General features: G+C 46.8%; 1 protein-coding gene across 1 annotated transcript in view; it reads right to left on the bottom strand.

Moving 5' to 3' along the window:
- DNM1 (dynamin 1) overlaps window positions 1-24315 on the bottom strand; it is a 42192-nt gene that overhangs the window by 6138 nt on the left and 11739 nt on the right. Inside the window, 11 exon segments of the mRNA XM_010000765.1 lie at window positions 2763-2981; window positions 3381-3622; window positions 3802-3972; window positions 5205-5216; window positions 6297-6408; window positions 7025-7134; window positions 17625-17738; window positions 18978-18989; window positions 20140-20191; window positions 20633-20703; window positions 20890-20976. Coding sequence (XP_009999067.1) covers window positions 2763-2981; window positions 3381-3622; window positions 3802-3972; window positions 5205-5216; window positions 6297-6408; window positions 7025-7134; window positions 17625-17738; window positions 18978-18989; window positions 20140-20191; window positions 20633-20703; window positions 20890-20976 — 1202 coding nt within the window.

Here is a 24315-nt window from a genome sequence, read left to right on the forward strand (position 1 = left end):
CCTGCTGGACCAGCAGTGAACACCAGCTGGGCACAGGGGGTGATGTGTCTCTCAGTGAGGACTCTCCTGCCTTCTGGCCACATGAAATGCTGGAGTTGAAACAAATGGCTCAGGAAGGAGAGAGATACCGTGCAGTCCTGAGCCTTACCCAGCAAGGTTAAGATTTATATTTTGAAGGTCATAAATAATGGTATCAGCTACTCTGACCTCCTGAATAACAAAAGCCATAAAGCTGTGTGAAGTTGTGCTTACAGTGATGCTGGTCACTTGCATCTTTTTCCTTAGAAGTACCAAAGAACAGAGAACCCATTAATGCCTTCATCAGACTTTTCCAGTGGTTAAGCCATTCTCACTTAAACTTCTTTATTTCTCCTTTAAGTTTGCCTGGGGAAATGTCTTCACAGTTTTCTTTCCCAGAGCAAATCCCCCTGTGTAACTCCAATAAGCACACTCTGAATGCAGTCCTTCACTGCACAGACAGGACCTTCAACTGTCTGTACCTTTCAGCTCCCAAAGGTATGGGTTTTCATAGCAGACTGAATAAATGCTTAGTACAGAAGCAGGATGGTAAGTCTCATTATAAATATACTTAATTACATGCAGGAAAACCTTCCTGTGCAAGAAAATGGACCATGTGGTGTTTATATGTGAAAGCATGTGTCTATACAACCATGTTTATAAAAAAAGGAAGTGGAGCAACACTGTCTTTAAGTTCACCATCCACAGAACCAGCTGTTCACACAAACTGGAGGCACAAACTGCCAAACTTCCCCACAGACACCACTGTGCACACAAAGTACATCCAGCCACCACCATGCACTTCCAGTTCACTACATAACACCAACCCCTGCAGCAAAGCCCACCTGTGCCACGTACAAGAGCTTCCTTCCTCTCACACACACACAGGGTGTAGCTCATTTAGCAAGGGAAAAGATGGGTATTAAAAAAAGCAACAATGGAGATGGCATTCGTTCACCCATGGCAGAAGGACCCGAGTCCAAGTGCTAGCAGGGAACATTCTTATTCTATATACAGAAGAGGAAGAGAAAGAGTCCCTTGTCATTGGAAATTCTCCATTCATCAGTGAACTCAAATGACAAGCTGGTATCAGGATCCGGAGGAGTCTATGAACAACTGGAAGAATCAGAGAGGGGGATCAGAGAATGAGCATCACTTCACAGCTTCTGGAATTACATTCTCAACTCCAGATCAGGGCAGTCAATAGCATGCAATCCAACCTACCACCTCTCCTAAAGCAAGGGATTGCTCACCTAAGTATGTAACACCTTCTTCCTCTGCTGTAGAGCTGATCCCTGTATTTCCCTAAACCTTCTACCTCATGCAAAAGGCAGAAAAGTCATCCAGGCTATGATAGATTTCTTCAAAAAAGGCCAATTTCAGCCCTTTTGGGGAATCCTATCATGACAATCAGGTATATAGAATATTTTTCATGAGTGAAGAAATGAAACTGAGTGAAAGAAGAAAGATGGAGACACAAAAAAGCTAAGTACACTAAAAACAAAACCACAAAGTAACAGTGTATGGAAAAGCAGGGTCACAAGAAGCAAGAGCCAAAAGACACTGTAGAAGCATGCTGACATCCACAGGTGCCACCAGCAGGAACACAGTCCCTGGGGCAACACTGACATGTGGGACAAGTTACTGTGGGAGCTGCATCAAGGTACATAGGGAGGTCTGCGGCAGAGGCACCAAGAAAGTAAAACCATTTGCACACAGCAGAGTCAAACTTGTCTATCATCTCTTTGGACTCATCCAGCTCTGAGCTGGACACAGCCTGGCAGGAAACACTTCCCCTCCAAACAGGCAGCACCAAGTATGAGCCGGGGCACTAATGCAGGAGGAAGAGTGAACTGCCTCTGCCATACATCATCACCAGGCTGGGTGTTTCCACAGAAAGTGGCAAAGTTTCAGACATGTGCCACCAGCACCCACTGGAAAGGAGGTATTTCCCATGAGGGAAGTGTCCCCTCAGGCACATCACTGGGGAGTTTCTGGTTATCTTCATTCTTTAGTCTGCAATTACTTCTCTTCCTCACAGGGAGACAAAGTACCCAATAGAAAAGCACCAGACTGCTTCCTTAGTCCTATTCATGAACTTGTACTTAGTTGCACAGGGGATAAACCCCTATTGCTGTGTTCAAGTGTGTTTGAAGTGACTGAACAGGAAAGAATCCAATTTTCTAATGGGAAAGCAAAGCTATGTGACCTGAACCCTGCAGACTGGAAAACGTTCAAGTTGATTACAGAAGCAACAAAAATCCTAAAAAACCCAACATTTCCCTGCCAGTGACACTGCAACATTGTCCTAGCCAAAAAGCATCTGAACAGCTTAGATGAAGGTCTCTCCAACTCACTTCTAATTACCCTGAGCCATGAGAAGAGGGAAACTTCAGACTTTGGGGAGCCCTACACAGAGGTGAACTGTCACTCCAGTCCCATGATTTTTCTGGTGACCACCTCCTGCTTATGAGCAGAGGTGTTGGTATGATTGCTTTGATGAAGCCCTCAGATACAGGGTCCTCTTCCCCCATCATTTGTATGGAGGTTTGTGCAGGGAAGAGTCTGCCTCTCTGTTACCAAGAGCTACCCTGGCATTGCCGTATCTATACAATGAAACCTCAGTGGACAACAATGCTCCTACAGACCCAATTCCAATACCCAAAGACTGTACCCACACCATGCACTTCATTCTCCTCCTCTGGACATATCCCACCTGTATGGAGCAGCACTCCAGGACTTACCTGGGAACACCAGGAGGAGCACGATTAGGCCGAGAAGGAACCTGAGGTGGTGGCCCAAAGGGATCAGGAGAGGCACCTGGCCTGGAGGGCACAGGGGGGGCACCACCCAGCGTGGACCCACCAGCAGGAGGTGGCCCAGGAGCTGGGCCTCGAGACCCAGGTCTGGCGGGTGGAACAGCTGGAGCTCTCCTCTGTGGTGTGGGGCTGGATGTAGGAGACCTGGCAAACAAAGACATTCAACTGCAACAACAGGCTTGGGATCCCTCTGTCACCACCAGGTCTCCCTCATGCTGCCTTCAGCGCTCCTTCTTCAGTTTCATGTCACTCTAAACACCACCCTTTGGCTTCCAAGGGCCACAGCAGGCTCCAGGTCACCTTCAGAGCTACCTTGGGCCCGTCTCATCTAAGGGTTTAGAAGCCTCCACATCCTCTATAAAGACACAGCAGCCCTCCATAGCCTTCAGGGTCTAGGAGCCTCCCAACACACCTCCCCAGAACTCTCCATCCACAGGGAGAAGAGGGGAAGAGGAGGACTCCCTGTCCCAGCAGGAGGCCCCAGCTCGCCCCTACAGAGGCGTCAGGCAGCTCTGCGGGGCTCTCCCCCTGAGCCTCGGGTACCTGCGTCCGGATGGTACGCTCTGCACCTGCAGCCAGGAGTCGTCCACCGGCGGGGGCATGGGGGTGCTGATGGTGCTGGTGTTGATGTCCCCGATGATGTTGAGGGCCTCCTTCAGCGCGTGGTACATGCGCAGCATCTCGTCGCGCCGCTGCGCCTGCTCCGCCGACTCCTCCATCAGCGTGTTCTGGTCACCACATGAGTACAGGTTGGCCAGCAGCTCCGAGTGGATAAAGTCCTTGGTCTGTGAACAGCCACATGGAGGGAATCAGTTTCCACCATCCACCCCAAAACACCCCATTCTGCCCCACTTCTTTCTCCTTCCAAGCTGCCTTCATTTTTCCCTGCATTCTTTCTCTCCCTCCCTTTTTCCACCCCCCCTCTTCTGTCTCCCCACTCCAGTGACCACAGTGTGATAAGTACATTGTTTATCATGAGGTGCATGATTGTCTTCGGCATGAGGTCTCTGATGGTTTTGTTGACAATTGCCATGTAGGAATCCACCAGGTTCCTGATCGTTTCCACTTGTCTCTCCAGCTGAGGGTCCATGGAGTGCATGAAACTGTCAGATCCATTCTCCTCCGCTTCACTGGCCTGCAGACAAAAGGAGAAACAGCTCAGTTCTTCTAATGTAACACAACATTAGCTTTTTGTGAGATGAGAAAAAGAAAAAAAAAAGGAGCACACAGGAAGCACATGCAATAAATAACTTACTTAAACTTGTATTCTAGTGCTGTGACTGTCAATGCACAGCTCAGCTTGTGCAGACTCCTCCAGCTCAGATCTGAGGAGCTTCAACAATAAAGCTGCTCTTGTGGTAGGAAGTTGTTACACAGAGGTGAAAGGCAAACAAACACTCCTGACCACTGTTCACAGGTTATGGCTCTAGTGAATATTCAGAGCTGTACTTTATTTTATTTTAATGTTCACAGCTTCCTGAAAGGTCCTTCCTCTGAGCTGGGTTTCCATGCCCAGACTCAGTTTAGACCTGAGAATAACTCACCATAAATTAAGCCTCACAGGCTGACACGTTGTATCTTTATCCTCATTATACAAATGAGGAAACCGATACAGGGAGGTGAAATAACTGCTCATCTCACACGACAAGGAGATGGAATCATCCAGAAAACCTTCCTGATCACTTCAACTGCAAATCCTGCATCAAAAGTCATAATCATCTTTTCTTTCACACCAGGCAGATGAATCTCTTCCTGTCTGCCTGAAATGCATTGCTTAGCTTCCTGTAAGTTAAACCTGGACTGTGCTGTTTGACAGCCAAGGCTCATCCATTTGGGATCAATTTCAAAGCAGCAAAGCATGAAAACCTGCTGTCTTAATGCTTATTTTAAAAAACCCTATAATTTAAAAAAGAAAAATATCTTTTAAACCATCCCAGTCTAAAGGATTTGCAGCAGAGTAGGAAATCTTTTGTTTTGGGGAACAAAATAGATGAAAAAGGGGCAAATTAGTTTGTTCATTTGAGCTTTTCCTGGGAAGATGCCAAATAAAGAAGGGATGCAAGGTCTCAGTGAGAAACAAAGGAAAGGAAATGGACATGGACATCAAACAGGACAACTTAGAAAAAAATGAGGGTCAAAAAAGCCAAAAATAATTTTGCACCAGGATCCAGAAGTCATACAAAAAGGGAGAAATAAAAGAAAAAAGGAAAACTCAAACCAAGAACAGAAACAAAGAGCAGCAATCCAACAGAAGGCACAAAGGGAAAAGAAGCAAATGCCTCTCAGGAAACTGTGACAAAAGGAAAAAAACAGAACTATCTGGTGAGAGGCCCAGGGGGCAAGACAGGCAAAGAGGATCAGACTTACTTTGTCCTTGTCCTGGCAGGCCAGTTTGAGCATATGTGGAAAAAATTAAAACAAAAAGGGACAAAAAAATAAAAGAAGACTTTTAGTTGGTCTCAGACTTTGGAAAAGATCCCATCATAGCCCTGAACAAGCAAAAGACCAATCCCACCAAAAATACATCAATACCTGGATTACCCTGGAAGAGGAACAAGTGAATTGTCTAGTTTAACTGAAAAACAAAATGGGACACTGAAGAGGAAATCAGATAGTTAGCAACAAAGGGCCCTTTACTTACCTGCAATGGCTACTTGTTATTCCTTAGGTAGAGTTTTGAGACAGCCAACCTAGCCACCAGCATGTCTGTGTCAAACCACCCCATTTGCACACCAACAGGTGGCACGTGTCCTTTATCAGTCTGTGTTTAAGACGTTCAGCCTGGTTCAAAGCCAATTTCAAGTCATGTCACTGCTAAGGTCCAGTCCTTAATCCTCTTTTTTTAACATCACCTCAGTTTGTCAGGACATGCTTTAAGATAAGACACCACATTCTTCAGAAGCAGGAAAGATGGATGCAAGAAGTCTATGAGAAGCTACAAATACAGACAAGCAATTACCACTTTCCTAATGGAGAAACTATTTACAGCAGCTTCCTCTCACAGAGGAACAGGAAGACTTTGAACAGAAACACATACCACAATTCTCTGGAACATACTTTAAAGCAGAGCATAATGCTGACAAGCAAGTTTTGTGGGACAAGGCTAAAGCTGCACAGTGTGACTGAAAAGGAACAGTGCCTTTGCTCAGTGGACACCACTTAGCAGTCAGGTAGTTAAATGTCCTCCTTTTATTGGTAATGTAGTGCCCACAAAACAGAACTAGAAGGGTTTGTTAAAGTAGTCTTTGCCTACTTTATCTCCTCTTTGAAGCTGCCAGCTACTTTATCCCAAGATTCCTTAACCAAAGCACCAAGACATACCAAATTTTAGTTTCAAAATATCCTCAGCTCTGGAAAGCTAGAAAACCTTTCCTAAACTTATTTAACATAGGAGGATACAGTCATCTTTCTTCAGATACATGCTGTGCTCCTTCTCATCCCATTATGGCTGGAACTTACCCCAACACGCTCTGGGTAGACTCCTGCACGAAGGAAGGAAGCCTTCCAGCTATCCACCTCCTCCTGGGTCTCACAGGCCAGCTCCAGCTGCCGGTAGTCCTTGTAAACATTCCTGAGAGGAAGACAAACATTTCATTCTTCTCTATGGCAAATCAGAGATCTGCTCATATTTGACGATCTTCCTATCGTTTAAAAGCAGAGACACTTCATACCTTTGCTAGTATCCTCAAGATGACCTTGCAGAAGGGAGAGGAATTTTTTTTTGAGCAAGTTTGATTGCCCCCAGATCTGTTGTGTGTTTTAACAGGGCCTGAAAGAGATTCCCTTCTCAATTCTGCTCACAGCTGGACTTCTCTAACCAAACTCTGTCTCCTAAGACTTTCCCACTAGTGAGTGACTAACTCACTAAGAATGCTGATTATAAATACATACTCCAGCCACAGTCAGACCCAGGTAACCACACAAAATAACTCCAGGCTAAGGTCACACCACAGGCCACAGCACTGGTGATGAAAGGAAATGGTACACAACTGTAAGACCAGAAGGAATGAAGTCAAACTTCTTTTAAAAAAAGAAGTCCCCAGTCTCCTCCCACAATGTACCCTTAAAGGATATGCACATCTTCCCTCGACGGTTATCCCAACACACATCTCTACTCCCTCCTATCTAGTATTAGGTAAAACCTGTCCCCAGCTTCAGCAGCGTGGTGTACTGAGGTGTGATCATACCTCTGCTCAGTGTTGAAGAGAGCAAAGATGTGCTTGCTGGACATGAATCCCTTCTCAACATCCCGCAGTTTGAGGTTATCCACTGGTAACATATACTTCTTCTCCTTCTCCTGAAAAGGGGATCAGTAACAAGTCACTCATTGCTCCAGCAAAGCCTCTGCCCTGCCAGCAATAAAGCCCCCACATCACCAGGGAGGGCTTGCTCAGCCCAGGTTCTCTGGTCCCTTAACTCTGTGAGAAAAGGGGGCTCTAGAGAGTTTGTTCTTCCTCGTTGCTTTTGTGATGTGGCCCAACAATCCTGCCCCATTAACTCCTCCAGGAGCAGGCAGCAGCATGGCACTGTCCCAATTTCCCAGGCTGCAGTCAACATCAGGGTCTTCCTCACTCTCCCCAGCAAGAGGTCACTCAGCACCAAGACCCTCAGTAGCCACTTGACACCCAGAGGAGATCTGCCTGGGACAGGCTCCTCATACCTCTGCTCTCAGGACAGCATTAATGGGGGGAGCACTACTGCTGGTCAGAGAGGGGACAAGACCCCCTGCCCCACTGTTGTCAATTCAGTGGTTTATTTTAACCAGTACAATCCTAAATCCAGGCTCAAAAAAAGTCAGGCATGTGATAAGCAGGCTGGTTTGACATCAAAGTTATGGACTATATCAACTTAAATTCACCATTGCAGACAAGCTGAATTTCTCACTTAATCCTGTCACTCTCCTACACTCTTGGTTACTGTGAACCCTTTTAAAGTATTAATTAAATCAACAGTAAATATGCATCAGAAGATAAAAGAGCAGATCTGGTTACAATAATACAGGGTACTGCAAGGTCACCTGAAGGCCTCCTGTGTTGGAAAAGTCAAGTAATTATGCTCACTAATGGAAATCTCATGCTCTGAATGATTAGAAGGCCAAACAATATGGGAAGTTTACTGCTCAGTGAGTATTGGAAAACAGCCTGAAATTTCACTGACCAACCTCAGGCAGTTTTAGGGGACTCATTTTAGAGTAACTGCACCCACAACCCTCTGGGGTCTGGTTCTTACGAAACATCTCCAGCTAAACACAGAACAAAGCACCCAAAACCCAACCTCAACATTTTTAACCCTAGGTATCACGTTTTTAACAAATGCTTAGAACTACACTCAGAAACTTAGTCAGAAATCATTCTCCCTGCTTAGTCTCCAACCTGGATCTACAGCTAATTAACAGAAGTGAGTTTGGTTCAAGGTCCCCGTCTGGAATAATCCTTTTCCAGCTGGGCACTATACCCCAACGCAACAAGAGAGGGAGCCATCGCACTGGCCTCCTCTAGGCAGGCTGCAGCTACCCGAGACTTGGAACAGGAACAGCATCCTTGCCTGTGGAGGCATGTACGTGTGACTGTCCTCTTGTGAGCATCTTGTGTGTGTGTAGACCTTGGCTGGCAACAACAGAACACAATTGCTCTCAGGGGAAACAAGAATGGAAAACAAAGACTGTCAGTGAGCAGAGATCCTGAAGAGCTAGCTAGAAAACAGGCAGGGCAGCAGATAAGGATGACAAAGCTGATGAGCTCGAACATCCAGAGGATGCCAAAGTCCACCCCAACATCCTCTTAAGTTTCAGTTAATCACCCGAGTTTGCTAAGGATACCAGACACTACAGGGTTCAGACCTGCCCCAAAGGTCAAACTATATCTGTCCACTACAAAATTTATACAACAAGAATATCCCAGAAGTCAGCATCTAGAAAATAAGAGCTGCCAAACTCCTCCTTCTCTCTCAAAAATGGTAGGCTATGAAAGCAGGAGAGCTCTTCCAAGCTAATTTCCCTGGATTTTTTAATACCAGCCATCAGTATAGCTTAGATGTGGGCAAGCAGTTTTGTGATGGGACATCTGTCAGCCATGTGGTGGTCTCAGAGCCTTGCAGAACACTTGAGGTTCTGTAAGCCACAAACAGTTTCCAGCTTTCTATTACTTTAGGTTATTACTACACTAGTTTAGGTTGAACTAGTGACCTAGAAGTGAAGCATACCAACTGCTAAGTCCCTAGGCAAGACAGACCATCCTCACTGCAGTTTCACTTATCTGGAACTCTCTGCATCTATCCCACAGTCTGTAGTCTAGGAAAAAAAACACAAAACTGATACTAAAGCTGTCTGAGAAAAATCATTCTGCATTAGAACCACATCATTCCATAGGAATTTAGCAATGGAGTAATTCTTCAGGAAAAGAAGTCAAAAGGTAAGGGAATCCCATGTCCCAGATATGGAAACACATGCTCTTTGCCAGAGTTTTGACTTTCACCCTCTTCCCAAGCTCTTGGATAAACACTGCTGCGTGGTCAAGGCAGCACTATCTCTGCATGCTGATCTATCCATGCACCAGAGGAGAGATGTGTGTATCTGTCTGCCAACATAAAATCCCAGTCCCCTGCCTCTGAGGTAGAAAAAGCCATCAAATGGAGGACACTGGTGCAGGGCACTGCAGGGAGCCCTTGCCACTCTCCATCTCCTCCCACAGCCCCCTCCCCGTCCCCCACTTCTCTCTTTCCAGCTTCTCAGTTTTCAACCCAGCCTGTTTTATATCAACACCCTGACTTCATTTCCTGAATGCAGAGACAGGAAAGTGTGGAATGAGCTGCCAAGGGCTGAGCCTCTCAAAACTTTGGCTGAGCCCTCTGCCCATATGTTAGCAATCTGGCAGTATGTGCTCTGGCTGAATAGCATCCTGGCCAAGAGGGGAAAAGGGCTTCTCTTTCTAGCTTTCCAGACTTGGAGGGGGGGAGAAAATAGAGCCAGCACACATTGAAACGGGAAAGCAGTTTGTGAAATACTACATTCAAAGCCCTCAGCCTGATCCCAAGAGGCTTATGCTGCTCATAATTTATCTCCCCTCATCTATAAGGGGGGGGGGGAAATCGGGGAAAACTCTCTCTCAGCTACAGAGTGTATGTTATGTAAAATGTGCAACACTGGCTGTGAGTTAATCTGTAGAACCATGAGGCCAAGAAGAGGCAGTGGAGTAGCAGAAGCTCTCAGCCTGGCCATACACGCCCTGGATGCTCAGTGTTGGGCAGGGAATGCTGTAGGCACAGGGTTAGCTACCCCTAACCAGGGCTGCTGCTCGCAGGGACAGCCACATGGCTTGCAGGGGAAGCTGCAGCGAAAGAGCTGCCAGCTCTGCTTGCACAGACAGGGTGAGAGCCAGGGGATTACTCCCCCACCCCCAGCACAGTGCAGATCCAGCCATATGGCTCTGTACTTTGCATCTACCACAGAAAGAAAATACACACAGCCAGGAAGGAGACCAGGATCCATTAGCCCTTCCAATTGTGGGATGTGAAGCACAATAGCTGGAGGGGAAAAAAAAGGGATGCTGCAGCTGCAGCCTGATGTTGCAAGGTCTGTATTGTGGCTACACACCTCCTCAGTGTGGCTGAATTCTACAGATTAGTTTTGGCAAGAGACAGTAATGGCTTGCACTATCATCTGAATTATCTGTTGCTACCCTGTAGGCAATAACCTGCAAGAAGTTCACAACATTCAGCAGGCAGCAAGCCAGCCTGACTCCAAGCATTTCCTCCATTCAACTGGTCTGCCTCAACAGCAAGTTAAATTTTCCTGCTCTTGGATACATGTGAAATGAAGCTGACAGATGCATGTGTGGGCTCCCCTAAGGTTGGAAATTGGCACTTGCAGTACAAGAAAGTAACTGGCAGAATTATTAGGTCTCAGTTTGCATTTGAAGCACAAATAAACTAATTAAATGTTTCCCTGTAGCTGTTATGACAAACACCTTTTTTTGTGCATAGACAAGTCTGTGGCTATGGGAGAAAGAGCATTACTATTGTTTTAACTGGTGGCCATATGAAATTAGGAGACATTCGTCTTGCTTAAACCTCTTAATCTCCTTTCCTTCTTGTAAGATGTAAAGCTCTATGGGTAAACAAACCTGCCCCAGAGGAGACTGGAGTTCCAGTCAAATCATTCGCATTAAACACATGCACAGCATTTTGGGAACGCTTATAACAGAACTCTACTCAAACAGAAAAACACTAAGATCCTAATTTACAATAAACATACTGCATGAACACATGCAGACTACAGGATCAGGAAAGTCTCTGAAAAACAGCCTGGAGTATTTGAAAGCAAGTTACCTGAGCATTTGAGGTTGAACCACCACCCCAAACTAGACCTTACTGACCACTTTCATCTTCTTGTCTTTGCTAAGAGAATTAAATTCTGAGCTTGTGACTCTTCCAGGAATCCTTGGTCACCCCACAACACACATGCATCTTGAGAACATCTTTACAAAACACAGACCACCTCTGTCACTTAACTTTTCCCCTCAGAGCACAGAGCCTCACTGCTCCGAGATGCAAAGCAGCTGTAATGGCTTGCTTGCATCAGAAGGCTACATTGCTTTAACTTAAACAACATATTCTAAGATTTTAAGCTGATTTAGTTCAAAAGCTGTGCAGACACTAGGCCTGGACTCGTGATCAATTACAACCATTACTGTTGGCTTATGATAATCAACTCAGCTGCACAGAAGTAAAGATTTTTACATTAGCTGAAATAATGTGCAGATTTAAAGAAGTGCAACACTAGGAAGCCATCAGAGGGTGTATGAGAAAGCACTTGCAGAAACTCAGTAGCTTAAGACAGGCTTCAGTACCCAAAACCCTGCTGTTGTGAGCCAAGGTCACAGCAATGCCCACTAGCCTTTGCAGAGGACAAGCAGACACTTCCTCCCACCCCATCCCTGTACCAGCTCAAGGATGAACCACCCTTGAGTATGTGACCTGATTTGATGAGGCAAAGGAGCAGGCTGGTTACCCTTCCCCGGTCCACGGTTAAAGCCAAAGGGTCAGCTCTGGGTAGTGCTATTTTTCCACCACAAATCCTAACCACCCACCAGCCTGCTCACAAGGAAAGGGGATCCTGGAAAGGAGACACCCGACGCACACAAAACGCTCTTTATCCCTGCAGCACCAGGAAGAGCTGGAGCCAGCCCCACAGGCCAGGGCTCTCACATCTGGAATCGTTAGATGGGAGCCAAGCGCCACAGAAAGCGACAGCATTCCTCAAGTTTCCATGCGGGGTTGGAAACCTTCCTTTCCCCCGCGCAACCCCATCCGTCAGCCGCTCACTTCCTGCCAACCTCCGGCCTTCCCAGCAGCCAGCAAGCTCCTCCCTCGAGTCTAGTTAGCTTTCCACTGCCACGTCAATTGAGGCAGAAGGACAGAGGGGAAGCAAGAAGGGAGGGAGCAAAAACCAGAAGAAGGAGGGAGGGAGGCTCAGCAATGCCAGACATAGTGGGGGGAGAAAAAAAAAGGGAATGTGGATTGCTCCTGCAGTAGCTGGAGGTGAGCTGCAAAGGCAACTGGCCAAGGTGGGTCAAAGGACCCTTTTGAGGGCTTGGATGCAAAGGCTGGTCCTGTTTGAGCTTTGCTCCGGACCCTAAGCAAAGGGCTGATCTGCAGGACTGAACGGGATGAGGGTTGTGGGGCCTGGGAACCCTCCCACACAGCTCCACGGGAAAGAAAAGGAGATGAATGAAGCAACAAGTTCTGCACACCTGGGTGACAGCCAAAACTTCACAGCATTTCCTCCTCAAACAGCAGTAATTGATTTTGCTTTTTTTCCCCCCATCTCTTTCTATAAAGGTGCAGCATACCCCAGGTGGAGACCTACCAGCCTGACACCAGCACTGGAAGAGGAAGGAGCTTGGAAGTTCACTTCCAACTGGAAACATGCAAGACAGCAACATTTCTTCTTTCCAGTTGCCAGAGGAGGATGTTTCTTCCACCAGGACTTGGGACTTGCCTTCACCCCATCTCTGCCCTCAAAACCCCATCCGAAAAGCAGGGAGGGAAAAGGACTGATGACCTGCTGGCAGCCGGAGAGCAGACCGCAGAGGCTCCACTCCGTCTGCCCAGTGTTCAGACTACCTGTTCAGGACTACAAGATTGTACAGTAGTCTGCACATTGGTTAGGCTGTGCTGGGATACACCACACTGCCAGTGCTGCACGGGGACGGCAACACCTGCACGGCAGAGGGACTTGCCTGGAGAGAGGGGGGAGAGCTGCATGCAAAGGCCACTCACCCCCAGCCTGGGAGGTTATAACCCTTTGGAGCCATGCTTGATGATCACTTTTACCTGCCTGTTCACCAGCCTCCTCACAACCCTCTTTTATCTCCTCCATCTCTCTCACCCCCTTCTTATTCCTTTCAGCTTCATGACCTTGTCCCAGGGGTGGCTGTGGTTAGGATGGCTTGTGTTTGACATGCTCGACTCTGCCATAAAATGCAGAGATGGACATATGGGCCTGGCAGAGTTATGAATGCACTTTGCTTTGCTACCTGAGAAGGCAGGATCAAGCAGAGAAAGGTGACTGAAGGAAGGGGATTTCATATTGTAAAGAATGCTGGTCATTAATATAAAAATAAAACCCACAAAGGTTTGAAAGCTGGAGGTCTGGATACTCTGGAAGTTGGGTTTGCTTTGATGTTTGTCTGGAAAAGAACACAGACAGTGAGTGAAAGCATAAATGAGGACTGATTAAGATACTATCCATGAAAAAACACATACTTGTAAAAAATAGACAAGTCAATTAAAGAGGTCCACAGAGGATGTAAAGAACATGTAAAGAAGATAGAAAGGACATGTTCCAGAGAGCACCTGAGAGCAGTATCAAAGCAGAAGAGGAAGAACTTCAGAGCAGACTTGCTCCTATGGTCTTTAAACAAGCTGGATGCAAAAACCTGGCTGCAGCCAGACCCACCACAGCAAGTTTCTGATGACTCCTGAGCATCAAAGACAAAAGGATTTCTACCAGCTGAGCTGGGCCTCAAGGACAGACTGTTGTGGGGGAGGAAAGGGAGGGGGTGGGAGCAGGGGGGAGTGCATGTGTGTGCAGCAAGGGAAACAATCTCAGTATTGATCAATGTATTTATTTTTTAATTAGAATTAGGTACAAGACATTGCCAGGTAGAGAACAAGCAGCAAATCTAATGACAATAAGGTCACACCTCCTCCAGGACAGGAGAGAATACCTTTGTACTTCAAGCCAAAGAGAATCCATGAAGACAGAGCTCAAACACAACTGATGCAGCAGAAATCAACATGATACATGAAGAACATGAAGCACCCCCCATGTACGTGGAAGTGCCCACCCCTCTGGTACCCACCCAGGACCTGAGCACACTGACACTGCATGCAACACACCAAGGCTTTCATACAAGCAAGTAAAGGCAGACTCTCCTCACATCACCTCATATGCCCCAAATTCCTAGTACTTTATTTACCTGAGTAAGGACAGGAGGTCCCATCTGAATTGTACATTCACACAAATTCCCATAGGAAACAGGAGATACATCCATCTAGCCAGCTGTGCAAACACTCTGACACACAGTGGCACAGTCACACTCCAGCAGAAAGTCACCCTTGCAGGGCAGGGAGCGCAGGGGTCCCCTCCAGCAGGCAGCAAGCATTACAAAGAGGAACCACTGAGCACTGTGTTCATTGCATCTTGCCTACAAGGCCCCCACCACCAGCAGCTCTAGCCCAGTTCACAGACCCTCTTTTCCAGCAGGCAGGAAAGCCCTGCAGAGAACTGGACGTTGTCCACTTCATAAGGAATTCAGGCAGGAGGACTGATCAGATTGAGTGCTTGTATCATGTCGTCCACCACGGCGCTTGCTGAGCAGACAGTCTGTGTGCTGTGCTGCAGCTCCAGCCCTGGAGACACTGTGGCCTCCCTGAGCAAGGAAATCTTGCTCTATATTGCCAGCAGTAAGAGCAGGCTCCTCCCCACCTCTCACCCCATAATCCCACAGGGTTCAGGAGGTGCAGGTACCTCAGGAGGCCCTCCAGGTCTTGGGAGGCCAGCTTTCTGTGGAGTTGCTTTCCATGGGGCCAGTGTTTGACTCCTTGGAAGGAGACAGGAAGATAAACAGAGCCCAGGAGCTCACACACATGCTCCTGGCAGCAGGGCCAACTGGGGAGCCAACTTTCCACCCCCGCCTGGCCTGCTCTTCCCTTCCCCTCCCATTCCCCAGCACACTCCTTCAGGCCCCTCCAAAGCACCAACAGCCACATATCCCCACTAACATGTAATGCTGGGCCCTTTAAGAGATTTGAAGTTTCACCTCCCCTCTTCAGAGGCAGAGGAAAAACAAGCCAGCACTGCGGAAAGGTTGGTATTTCACTAATGGGGTCCAGATGTCTTCATTCCACAGACACTGGGTCCAGGCTTGCAAAACAGGGCAAGGAGAGTCTGTCTCCCCTCTCCTCTCAGCTCCAGAGGTGCCTTCACCCTTACCCCACCACACACACCTTCTCACCCTGCTCCTTCCCCCATCGTCACCCACAGCTCTGCCACCAGCGCTTCCATCCACACAAGACAGATTCAGCTCCCTCCTCGTTCCCCCTGGAAAGCTGCCAGAGCACAGAGGAACTGGGACAAGAGAGCCCACAGAAGTGCAGGGTGGGGCAGACAAAGCCTCCCCCCCTTCCTCCCAGAGTTTACATGAAGAAAGATCATGGCATACAGCCTTTAAAAGCATACAAGAACATTTCAGGAGCTGTGAAGGACCATGAGTCCTCCTGAATTGGTGGAGAAGAGCAGCTCTGGAACATACAAAGATGAGCCTGACAGAGGACCACACTCTGCAGACAGCTCTTTGGGATGGAGCCAGCTCCGTGCAGGACTGAGAATTGGGATGGGAATCCCCATGTTCAAGGCTCTTCAGTCTGCCCCTCAAATGCACCAACTTTTAGCCTGACTCAGCTACGGAGTCCAGGCAGACATTGCTTCTTTTCTTCCTCACAACAGCCAGTGATCAAGGAGCTGAACTTGGGGAGGAAGCAAATAAAACCATGCTTCCCTTCCCCCTTGCTCCCACTCAGTTGAAGACAAAGGCTCCTTTTTCAGAGACAGCTCAGATCCCATCAGCACTGGTTCTCCTCTTTTGAAGGGACTAAGGCTGCAGGGAACTGTTTAGATTAGGCAGCTCTACCTCTTGCTACACAGAAGGGAAACAGCACAGACCTCCAGTTGCTACTGACCCCCAAGGCTGCCCTCCCTCAGGAGGGAAGGAAGGTCCAATCCCCATCTCAGGCAACTGGAATCTATCAACAGTTTACACATCCCCACTGCAGCCCTCCCTCCCACTCTCTGGGGAAGAACAGGGAGTTCTGATCATCTCAGTAATACAGATGTAGCAGCTGGCTTTGATTAAACTACTTGATGTTTATAACCACTCAACCTCCATATACAACCCAGAGGAAAGTGAAGCCTCCCCAAGCAATTCTGAATACAAAGGACAGGCATCTTACAGCAGAGACAGTGATTTTGCAAGACATTTCAATGCCTGATTCTTTAATTAGGAAATTGCTGCCTGCTCATCCATAGCAGCACAGCACAGTCTCCATGCAGAAAGTGATATTTAGAGGCTGATTCATCACCATATTTGTCATCATTTCCACCTGCAGAGAATGAAACAGGCCCACTGATACCAAGTAAGGCAGCCAGGCCTAGCTGCAGCTCCAAGGCACACTATATGCCTCAGAACACCTGGGGGGACAAACCACAATGAGAGGCAGAGCAGTTTATTTGTTATCTGAAACCCTGATTGACTCAATGCATGGCTACATCATACCAGGCATTTTTCATCCCCCAGCACATTAAGTGGGGCTAACCACTTAGATCATGTCCTTACCAAACCATCCAGCTATTCTCTCTCTTTTCCAGGTAATCAGAAAAGACAATTATCTACCTTTGTCTTGCACAGGATGCAACACATTGTTGACAATGATATTTTCAGCAGGGACAGTTCTGTCCACTTTAACGTTTCTCACTGAAGCAGAAGGACACCACAGCACATTGCCCAAGTTCCTAATATTCAAGATTTTCAAGCAGCTCTATAGAGAAGGTCCATGTTACTGTCAGAGATATTCTACAACATCACTGTACTTATGAGCAGTACTACAACCATTCACAAGTCAAACAAATTTACAAATAAGACATTAACTGGTGTGGTCAATGCAGAAGCATTAAAAAGACATTCCTCCTTTGCAGGTTTAATTACTGAATCCTGGAGAAGTTAAGTAACTTACTCAAAGTCAGCAGCAGTCATCACCTGACCTGCAGCTTCAGATCCACAGCTCCTGTTGCTGGGCTCAGAAAGGAGATAGGTTTTTTTTCTTGTGACTGGGAGATGCAAAGTAACCTCTGCCACACTCCTTCAGGAAACTCACCATGGCTTCCCCACAAATACCAAAAAAGTCCAACTCTTGAAAATAACCTATCACCCCCTTGATCACAAGCTACTGCAGCAAGACAAAGGTGAAATTCATTCCAAGTGTTTCAGCTTGTTGCTGAGCCAGAGCTTCAAGCATAGATTGTAACTCCTTATGCATCAAAAAAGCCACATTCACACCAATTCAGAAATGCTCAGTGGTCCTGAGACCACAGGAACGTGGCCCAGGGATAGTTTCAGGTTGTGTCACAAGCTGCAGGCAGGACTCATAAGACACATCTGTAACACCCAGTGAACTGAAGAGTTATCCTCATCAGATGCTCGAGACTCAAGTCTGAGTGGAGCTACTCACCTCATCATCCTTGTACCAGGAGAGGTTCTCTGCTGTCAGGACAAACCAATACTCCTTGGAGCCACCCTTCATGATCCCAATGTTGTTGATGGTGAGCCAGCCCTTTCGGATAACCTGAAGTGGTGGAAGCAGAGAGCATTAACAAAGGTCCTAAAAGCCTGGCCTTAGGCAACAGGGGAAAGATCAGAGGGAATATCCCAACACGGAGTAGTATGGAAAGACAAGGAACACCATGCTCTCTGCTGCTGCCAGAAGAGCCCCCCACTCAAGTGGCCAGTGAAGGTCTATTGCCTTGAAAGGGCCAGGAATAGTATATAATGATGCAGGAAAGAACCTGGCAGTGCTGTGCATTACACCCTCTGCCAAGAGGAAAGAGATGCAGGAAGAGCTGCATCAAGAGTGCCTTGGACACTGGACAACCTACAAGCACCAGATCACAGCAACACACCCAGAAAAGGCCAAGCCTAGAGAAAACCTGGACACCAGCACACCTTTGGGCACACTGCACGTGCGGAGTGTGTCACCCCACATAGGGGTCAGGGAAACCAGTTCAAGTAGAAAGATGGTCAAGCAGCCCAGAAAGAAGTGAGTTTAGTAAAAAGGAGAGACTTAAGTATAACAGAACAAAATGGTGCATCTGGAACTAGTACCTTGAACTTCAGCATACCCAGGTATTTGACTAGTTATACTAATTTAGGGCAAAACAAGTCACTTTAAGTTTAGTCTGTATGTAACCAGAATGTTATTCTCTAGGGAACTTCAACTCACCAAGTGCTGGTTTAGAGCCTCACACATGCAGTAATCAAATGCAAGTCTGCATCAGGTTAAATGCATTAACTTTTACATGTATTACTGCACTGCTAACATCCAAAAACATCCACATGCACAATGTGTGTGCATCTTGTATGGACACACTTGTTGAAAACGACCTGGCATTGAAAAACCACGTGACTGCACTGTAAGCAGCTGCCATAGAGATACAAAATCCTTTTAATTGCCAATCTACCCTCTAAAGGTAAACATAGGAGCACTGGATCTTCATCTCACGACTACCGTTAAGCTCCAGATAGTCCTGTTCTCTCTGTGGACAGGAGGGGGCAGTGAAACAGAACCACACATCCTTGGATTACTGCTTCTTATCTCCACCCACTCACAAGATGTACCAGCAGTTCTGAATTTTTCCTCACCATACCACCTTTTCACTTCATTTCTGCTTCACCTGTGCCTACTGCCAGCTGCCCTCCTTTACCCATTCAGCAGCAGAGGGAATAATTTATCTCTACACTGTTCTTGCCTTCCCAGATGCAGCATTAATGTTCATTAGCACACCCTGCTGAGTGGCCTTCTACTCACCAGGATCTCATCCTGCAAAGTGGAACCATAGCAACAGCAGCAGAGCAGGAGAGGAGCAAAGAGAGGAGAGATTGTTACTAGGAAAGCTGAAGCAGGAGAAGAGAGGCTCAAAAATAAAATAAATTGGAAGCTGGTACTAAATCTTTGACCCCAGATGTTAACAAAAAGCAAACCCCATCCCAAAATAAAGTCTGCCAATAGGAAAGCCAAAGCATTTTATGCAGTTTGCCCTTTGCACTTGCACACCCAGTTCTTCTGTGAGGTACTGCAGAGGATGGGGCTCTGAGATCCCCTGAAATGGATGGTTGGCCAGCCCAACCTGCTGACCTACCTACCTGCCAACAGCACTGAAACAGTCTGCATGTTTATGTACAGAGAAAGGTGGTCAAACATGTTATAAAAAGGATGGATGTCAGGAGTGAATGTCTTTAAAAAGACTAACAAAAGCACTTGCTTCCATTCTCTATGAAGTTGCTTATAAAGCTTTGTTTCTACAAGATCTTCTAGCCTAGAGAGCCTTGCCATGTCCTCAGCAAATCTAGAAGACAATGTCATTGCTCTTTTTTTGTTATGTACACTCCTTGCAGTTTTTGAAGGAATAAGGGAACTCCTCTCTTGCCTTCTCCCATGGGTGTGTTCTTATACCCAGTACAACCATAACTATAATCACCTGTTGTCTCCCTGTACAGAGGTTTCAATATTTCCAGTGAAGTTTTCCAGAAGACAGTCCATAAATTCTCATGAAATCCCTTTCCAGAAAGATAGGAAAAACAACTAGAGAAGACAACTCTGTACTGTAACAATTCAGACCTAGTGTTCTGTACCTCTCCCTTCAGAAGGGCCAGCACAGCTAGCGAAGGGGCTGAACCAACAGAAATGTACACAACATTGACAGGGATTTCTACCAGAAAAGAAAGACCAGATCTTGATGATCAAATATTTCCTTCTACAACACTTTCCCTTGATTGCTGCTACATGCTCAGCCCTTTCTGCCTGCAGTGAGCCTAAGACACTGTCCTCCAGGTATAAACAGTTTGATGAGCAGAGAAAACCCAACAACTTAGGACACTGCTGCATCCAGCCCAGCACTTGTCCACGTGGTGGGTTCCAGGTAGCATACATGTCCTTCTTGCAGCAGTGAAGGAGATAGAACTTGGCCTACCTGGTTGCCAGCTGCCTTCTTCTTGCTCATCTGGCTGCTCCTCTGCTGAGCACTGCAAACAACAGCAGAGACATTCAAAACCCCTCAAGCTCTAGCACCTGAATCCTGCTCCCATCAGATAACTGCTACAGTGAGTTCATGCCCCTCACCACTGGCTTCCAAGCCTTGATAACCTAATCTACTTCCATCTGCTCTCTCAGCCTGGTCTGCTCCTCTTCTCACTCCCACCTAAACCACACTTTGATCACTAACTCTCCACAGCTTCTGCTTTTTTTCCCCCCCAACACAACCTTAATATTTTTAACTCCCCCTTCTACACACCTCTGTTCTCCTCCCCAGCCTTGCCACTGAAAAACAAGCAATACTGAGATCTGAACAATACTTTGGGACCACAGCAACTGTACCAGGGCTTTGCAACCCATTTACTGGAGCAGCTACACAAAGCCACAAGAAACATGCAGAGAAGAGGAGGCAATAGGATGTGGGTGCTTACTTGGCAAAACCAATGAAGTCCTCATGGTTTGTGTTCATGTAAGCCAGCTCAATGTCTATTAGGAGCATGACCTGCCAAACAGAGGCACAGACATTAGTGATTGACCCTACTAATAGCCAGGGGCAGACAGAGCCCTGCACATTGCTTGTCTGATCAGTCCTCTGCAGCCAGACACCCCTTGGCTCAGGCCCCACCAGCACAGGTGTCTCCCATCCCACCCAATCTCCCCCTCCTACAAACACTGCTGATCCCCCTACCTGGTCTTTGGTCCTGCCTTCTCTCTCCCGGATGTGAGTGGTAACAATCCTCTCCATCTCCTCCCGCAGGTGAGGGTACTGGCTGAGCTGCAGGAGAGAGAAAACGCGTGCACATGGGAAAGGGAGGTGCAAAGGGGGGAGCAGCCCCCCCACATGTACACATGCATGCATAAACCCTGCAATCAGGTATTTAAGGAAAGATCTAGAGAGCTGGACTTGCAGACAGAATTTTCCAAGTTCCTGGAGGTCTGCTGGGGGCAAAGGGAATTCCCTCTTGCTTTGGGCTTCACAAAAACAGCCCTTTTCACTCTTGCAGCAACCTTTCTGCCTCACCAGAGACCTGCTCCAAACACACCACATTCTTCTTGGCATGAGCCTCTGGACAAAGCCCAGATGTGAACACACTGCTTGTTGGGCTTTTCCCACTAAAGTGAACAGTTTCTCTAGATGTTCGGCATCTCATTGTGGCAGACTGAACAGGTGAGTGGCCTGTTGCTATGCCCTGCTAAATCCTATGGGAAGTCTCCCTGGGAAGTTAAGTGGATTTCAATCCCCATTTGCTGAGGCATTAAGTGAAAGCATCTGACCCTCTCCAACATCTGCTAGCAGAGACAGAAGATCTGACCAACTCAAGGGCACACATCTTCAAGAAACACTGTGCCCTGGGCATCCTTCTGCCCACTCTCCATCTGTGTTGGGGCAGGATCCCACAGCTGAGGTCTATATTCACATCACACTTACACCACACTTTTTTGCCACATTATTGAGGAAGGAATCCTTTCCAGGCCAGGGAATTAGAGGACTTTTATCTACAACAATCATACATGAGACACATATCCAAAATCAGCACCCATAAAGCCCTCTGGTTTTCACACAGCACCCACCTACTTGCCTAGAATCAAAAGCCTCTAGAGAATTCACCAGCACTGTGTGCTTCTCATGTCAGGGCCAGCACAGTCAAATTAAATTAGTCCTGCAGACCAAGATCCAGCCTTTCTTCCCCACTTGGCCTGTCCCATGTGAAATAACTTCCTTTTTTAATATTACCTCTGATTTGACTATAATGTCAAACAGCATTTTCTAGTTATCAGTCTTGTATATCCCCTCAAGGGGGTGTATAAAAAAAAAGTCTCCTTTGCCTATAAGTTGTATAGCATTTGTTTCGTTCCTCCAATTTACACAAAAGCTTCTTCTTAAGCTGGTTTGGCCTTTTGCTCTGTATACATAAGCAATTATAACATGCTAGAAGGAACTGGCTCAAACTGTGCAGCATCACTACTAGAAGCCAAATCCCACAGTAACTAGTACCAATATTCCTAACATCTGACTACAAATAGTTTCAAACCCTTTCAGCACCCTTGCAGACAAGCATGTAGCAATAGCCTGGAACTAAAATTAAGGACTAGCTTTGACACTGCCTATTTTCAAATGTGTGGTTTGTTTTGACCACCAATGACCCTAACAGAGGCAGGAAAAAAACCAAGTAGAACTTCCCCCACCACCACCTTGTCTTGAAAGCACAAACTGGGTGTTCTCCATGATCTTTATGGTGCAGGCAGCTGGTTGCTTCAGAGACACAGGCAAAGCTTCCTGTTTCCTTTGGGGGGTTGGCAAAGGATAGATGGGTAAGTTATGTCAAACAGAAAAACAGGAAGTTGGAAAACCACTAAGTCTCAGCTTCTTTGCTTCAAATTAAAGCAAAACAGTCAAACAAAAGAACACACCAAATCTCCCACCACCACCCCCCTTCCAACCGTTGCAAATGCACAGGGAGTGCAAAACAAGTTGTGATTTAATCAGAACCCAGGTCATCCAGCAAATCCATATGCAAAAAATAAACTGACAGTCCCCATGCAGGAGCTTCCAGCCTCAAGCATGCACAGGAGAAGCAAGGGTGGGCAAGGAAAGAGGACACAGACATGACACAGCACATCACACCACCAGGGAACATGCAATAGTGCCTAGAGGGGCAAGGAGTTACCACCAGCAGTACAAACAGCACCCAGAAATGCCATGACTCTGAAAGACAGGAGAGCAGGCCACCCTTCGAGGGGTTAAGTCTGTCAGCCTGGGATCACACCCCAGCTCAAGTGGCTTTTCAGTCCTGTTTTACCTGCATTTGCCTGTTTAATCAAAATACAAGCTTACAGCCCTCTTTGAAAACCAATTTGTCCCAATGTTCCTTAGTTCTCTTCTTGGCAGACTCCAGGAGTCCTTGCCAGCACAGAGATCAAACTTTAGCTGAAGGGCTGCTGACTTGCAAGACCTTCCTGCACTTGAGATACTGCAGTGCAGTCTGGCACAGAAGGTTCCTGCTTTTGGAAAAACACTGGCTAGAACATTATCATCCTAAACATGAGGGTTTACACCAGCTTTGCTTTTGGAGCTACTGTCCATTTCACCAACGAGAAGCAGCTCAGAATCAGGCCAGGCAGAGAAAAGCTGTAATGGCACCTTTTCTTCAGCCTTCAGCTTTCTCTAATAGTCAAGAAAGACAACTGCAAATCTTTTCATACAGAAAAGCTGTACTTCTGTAGAAAACATATGGGTTTGCCACCTTCTGTGCCCTTTATTGATAGTCTCATATTATTCCCTTTATGCAGCTTTATCAACTGCACTTTCAAAGGTTTCTTCACCATCTGGGGTGAAATAATTGTGACAGCACAAACAGTAACACAACATTTCAGGACAGCAACAAACCAAGGCTACAGGACTGTTAAGCTAATTCAAGAGGCGTTAGCCCAAGCAGCCTTCCTTTCAAGGAGCCTCACAGGACTTCAAGTGAGTTTAAAGGCTTGTTTTTGTCACCTGAAAGGCAGCATCAGACCACAACACAGCAGGCTGGGTATTGCCTTATAATTAGCATCAGTCCTAAAGTAGCCTTTTCCAGATGCCTCCTCTAAAATAGCACATGCTCTTGTCCACGTCAAGCAGTTAGGGCTGTAACATGCAAGGTAAATATTATAAATTAACTAATGTCTTTGTGTTTTTACTACCTTATGCCATCAGAACCCCTCAGCCTGACTGCTATTCTAAAGGGGTCTATGGCAGTTGCCTTCTGCTCTTTCAGTGGGAGACATAGGCAAGATTAACCTCCTCACTACATGCAGACATTTGACTTTAAGCATGACTACAGCCTTCCTTTTATAGGTTAGTACTATCACTACATATTTTCATTCATATTGTTATTTTCAACCTCTAACATCTGCCTCCCTGGTCTCTCCAGCTTCACTACAGCCATTAGTCTCCTACAGTGCCACTGCTGCTGTAACATCTTCATAGGGTTCTCCACCATATCACAGATTAAAATCCACAGAGCAAGTAACCAGCCACCCTAATGACACAGTCCAACAGAGAAACTGGAATTTAACACCCTAGGGGTTTTAATGCTCCTAATTCCCTTACCACCCAGAGCAAACATCTCCA

Source organism: Chaetura pelagica, unplaced genomic scaffold (assembly GCF_000747805.2).
Source record: "Chaetura pelagica isolate M959 unplaced genomic scaffold, ChaPel_1.0 scaffold591, whole genome shotgun sequence".
NCBI lineage: Eukaryota > Metazoa > Chordata > Aves > Apodiformes > Apodidae > Chaetura > Chaetura pelagica.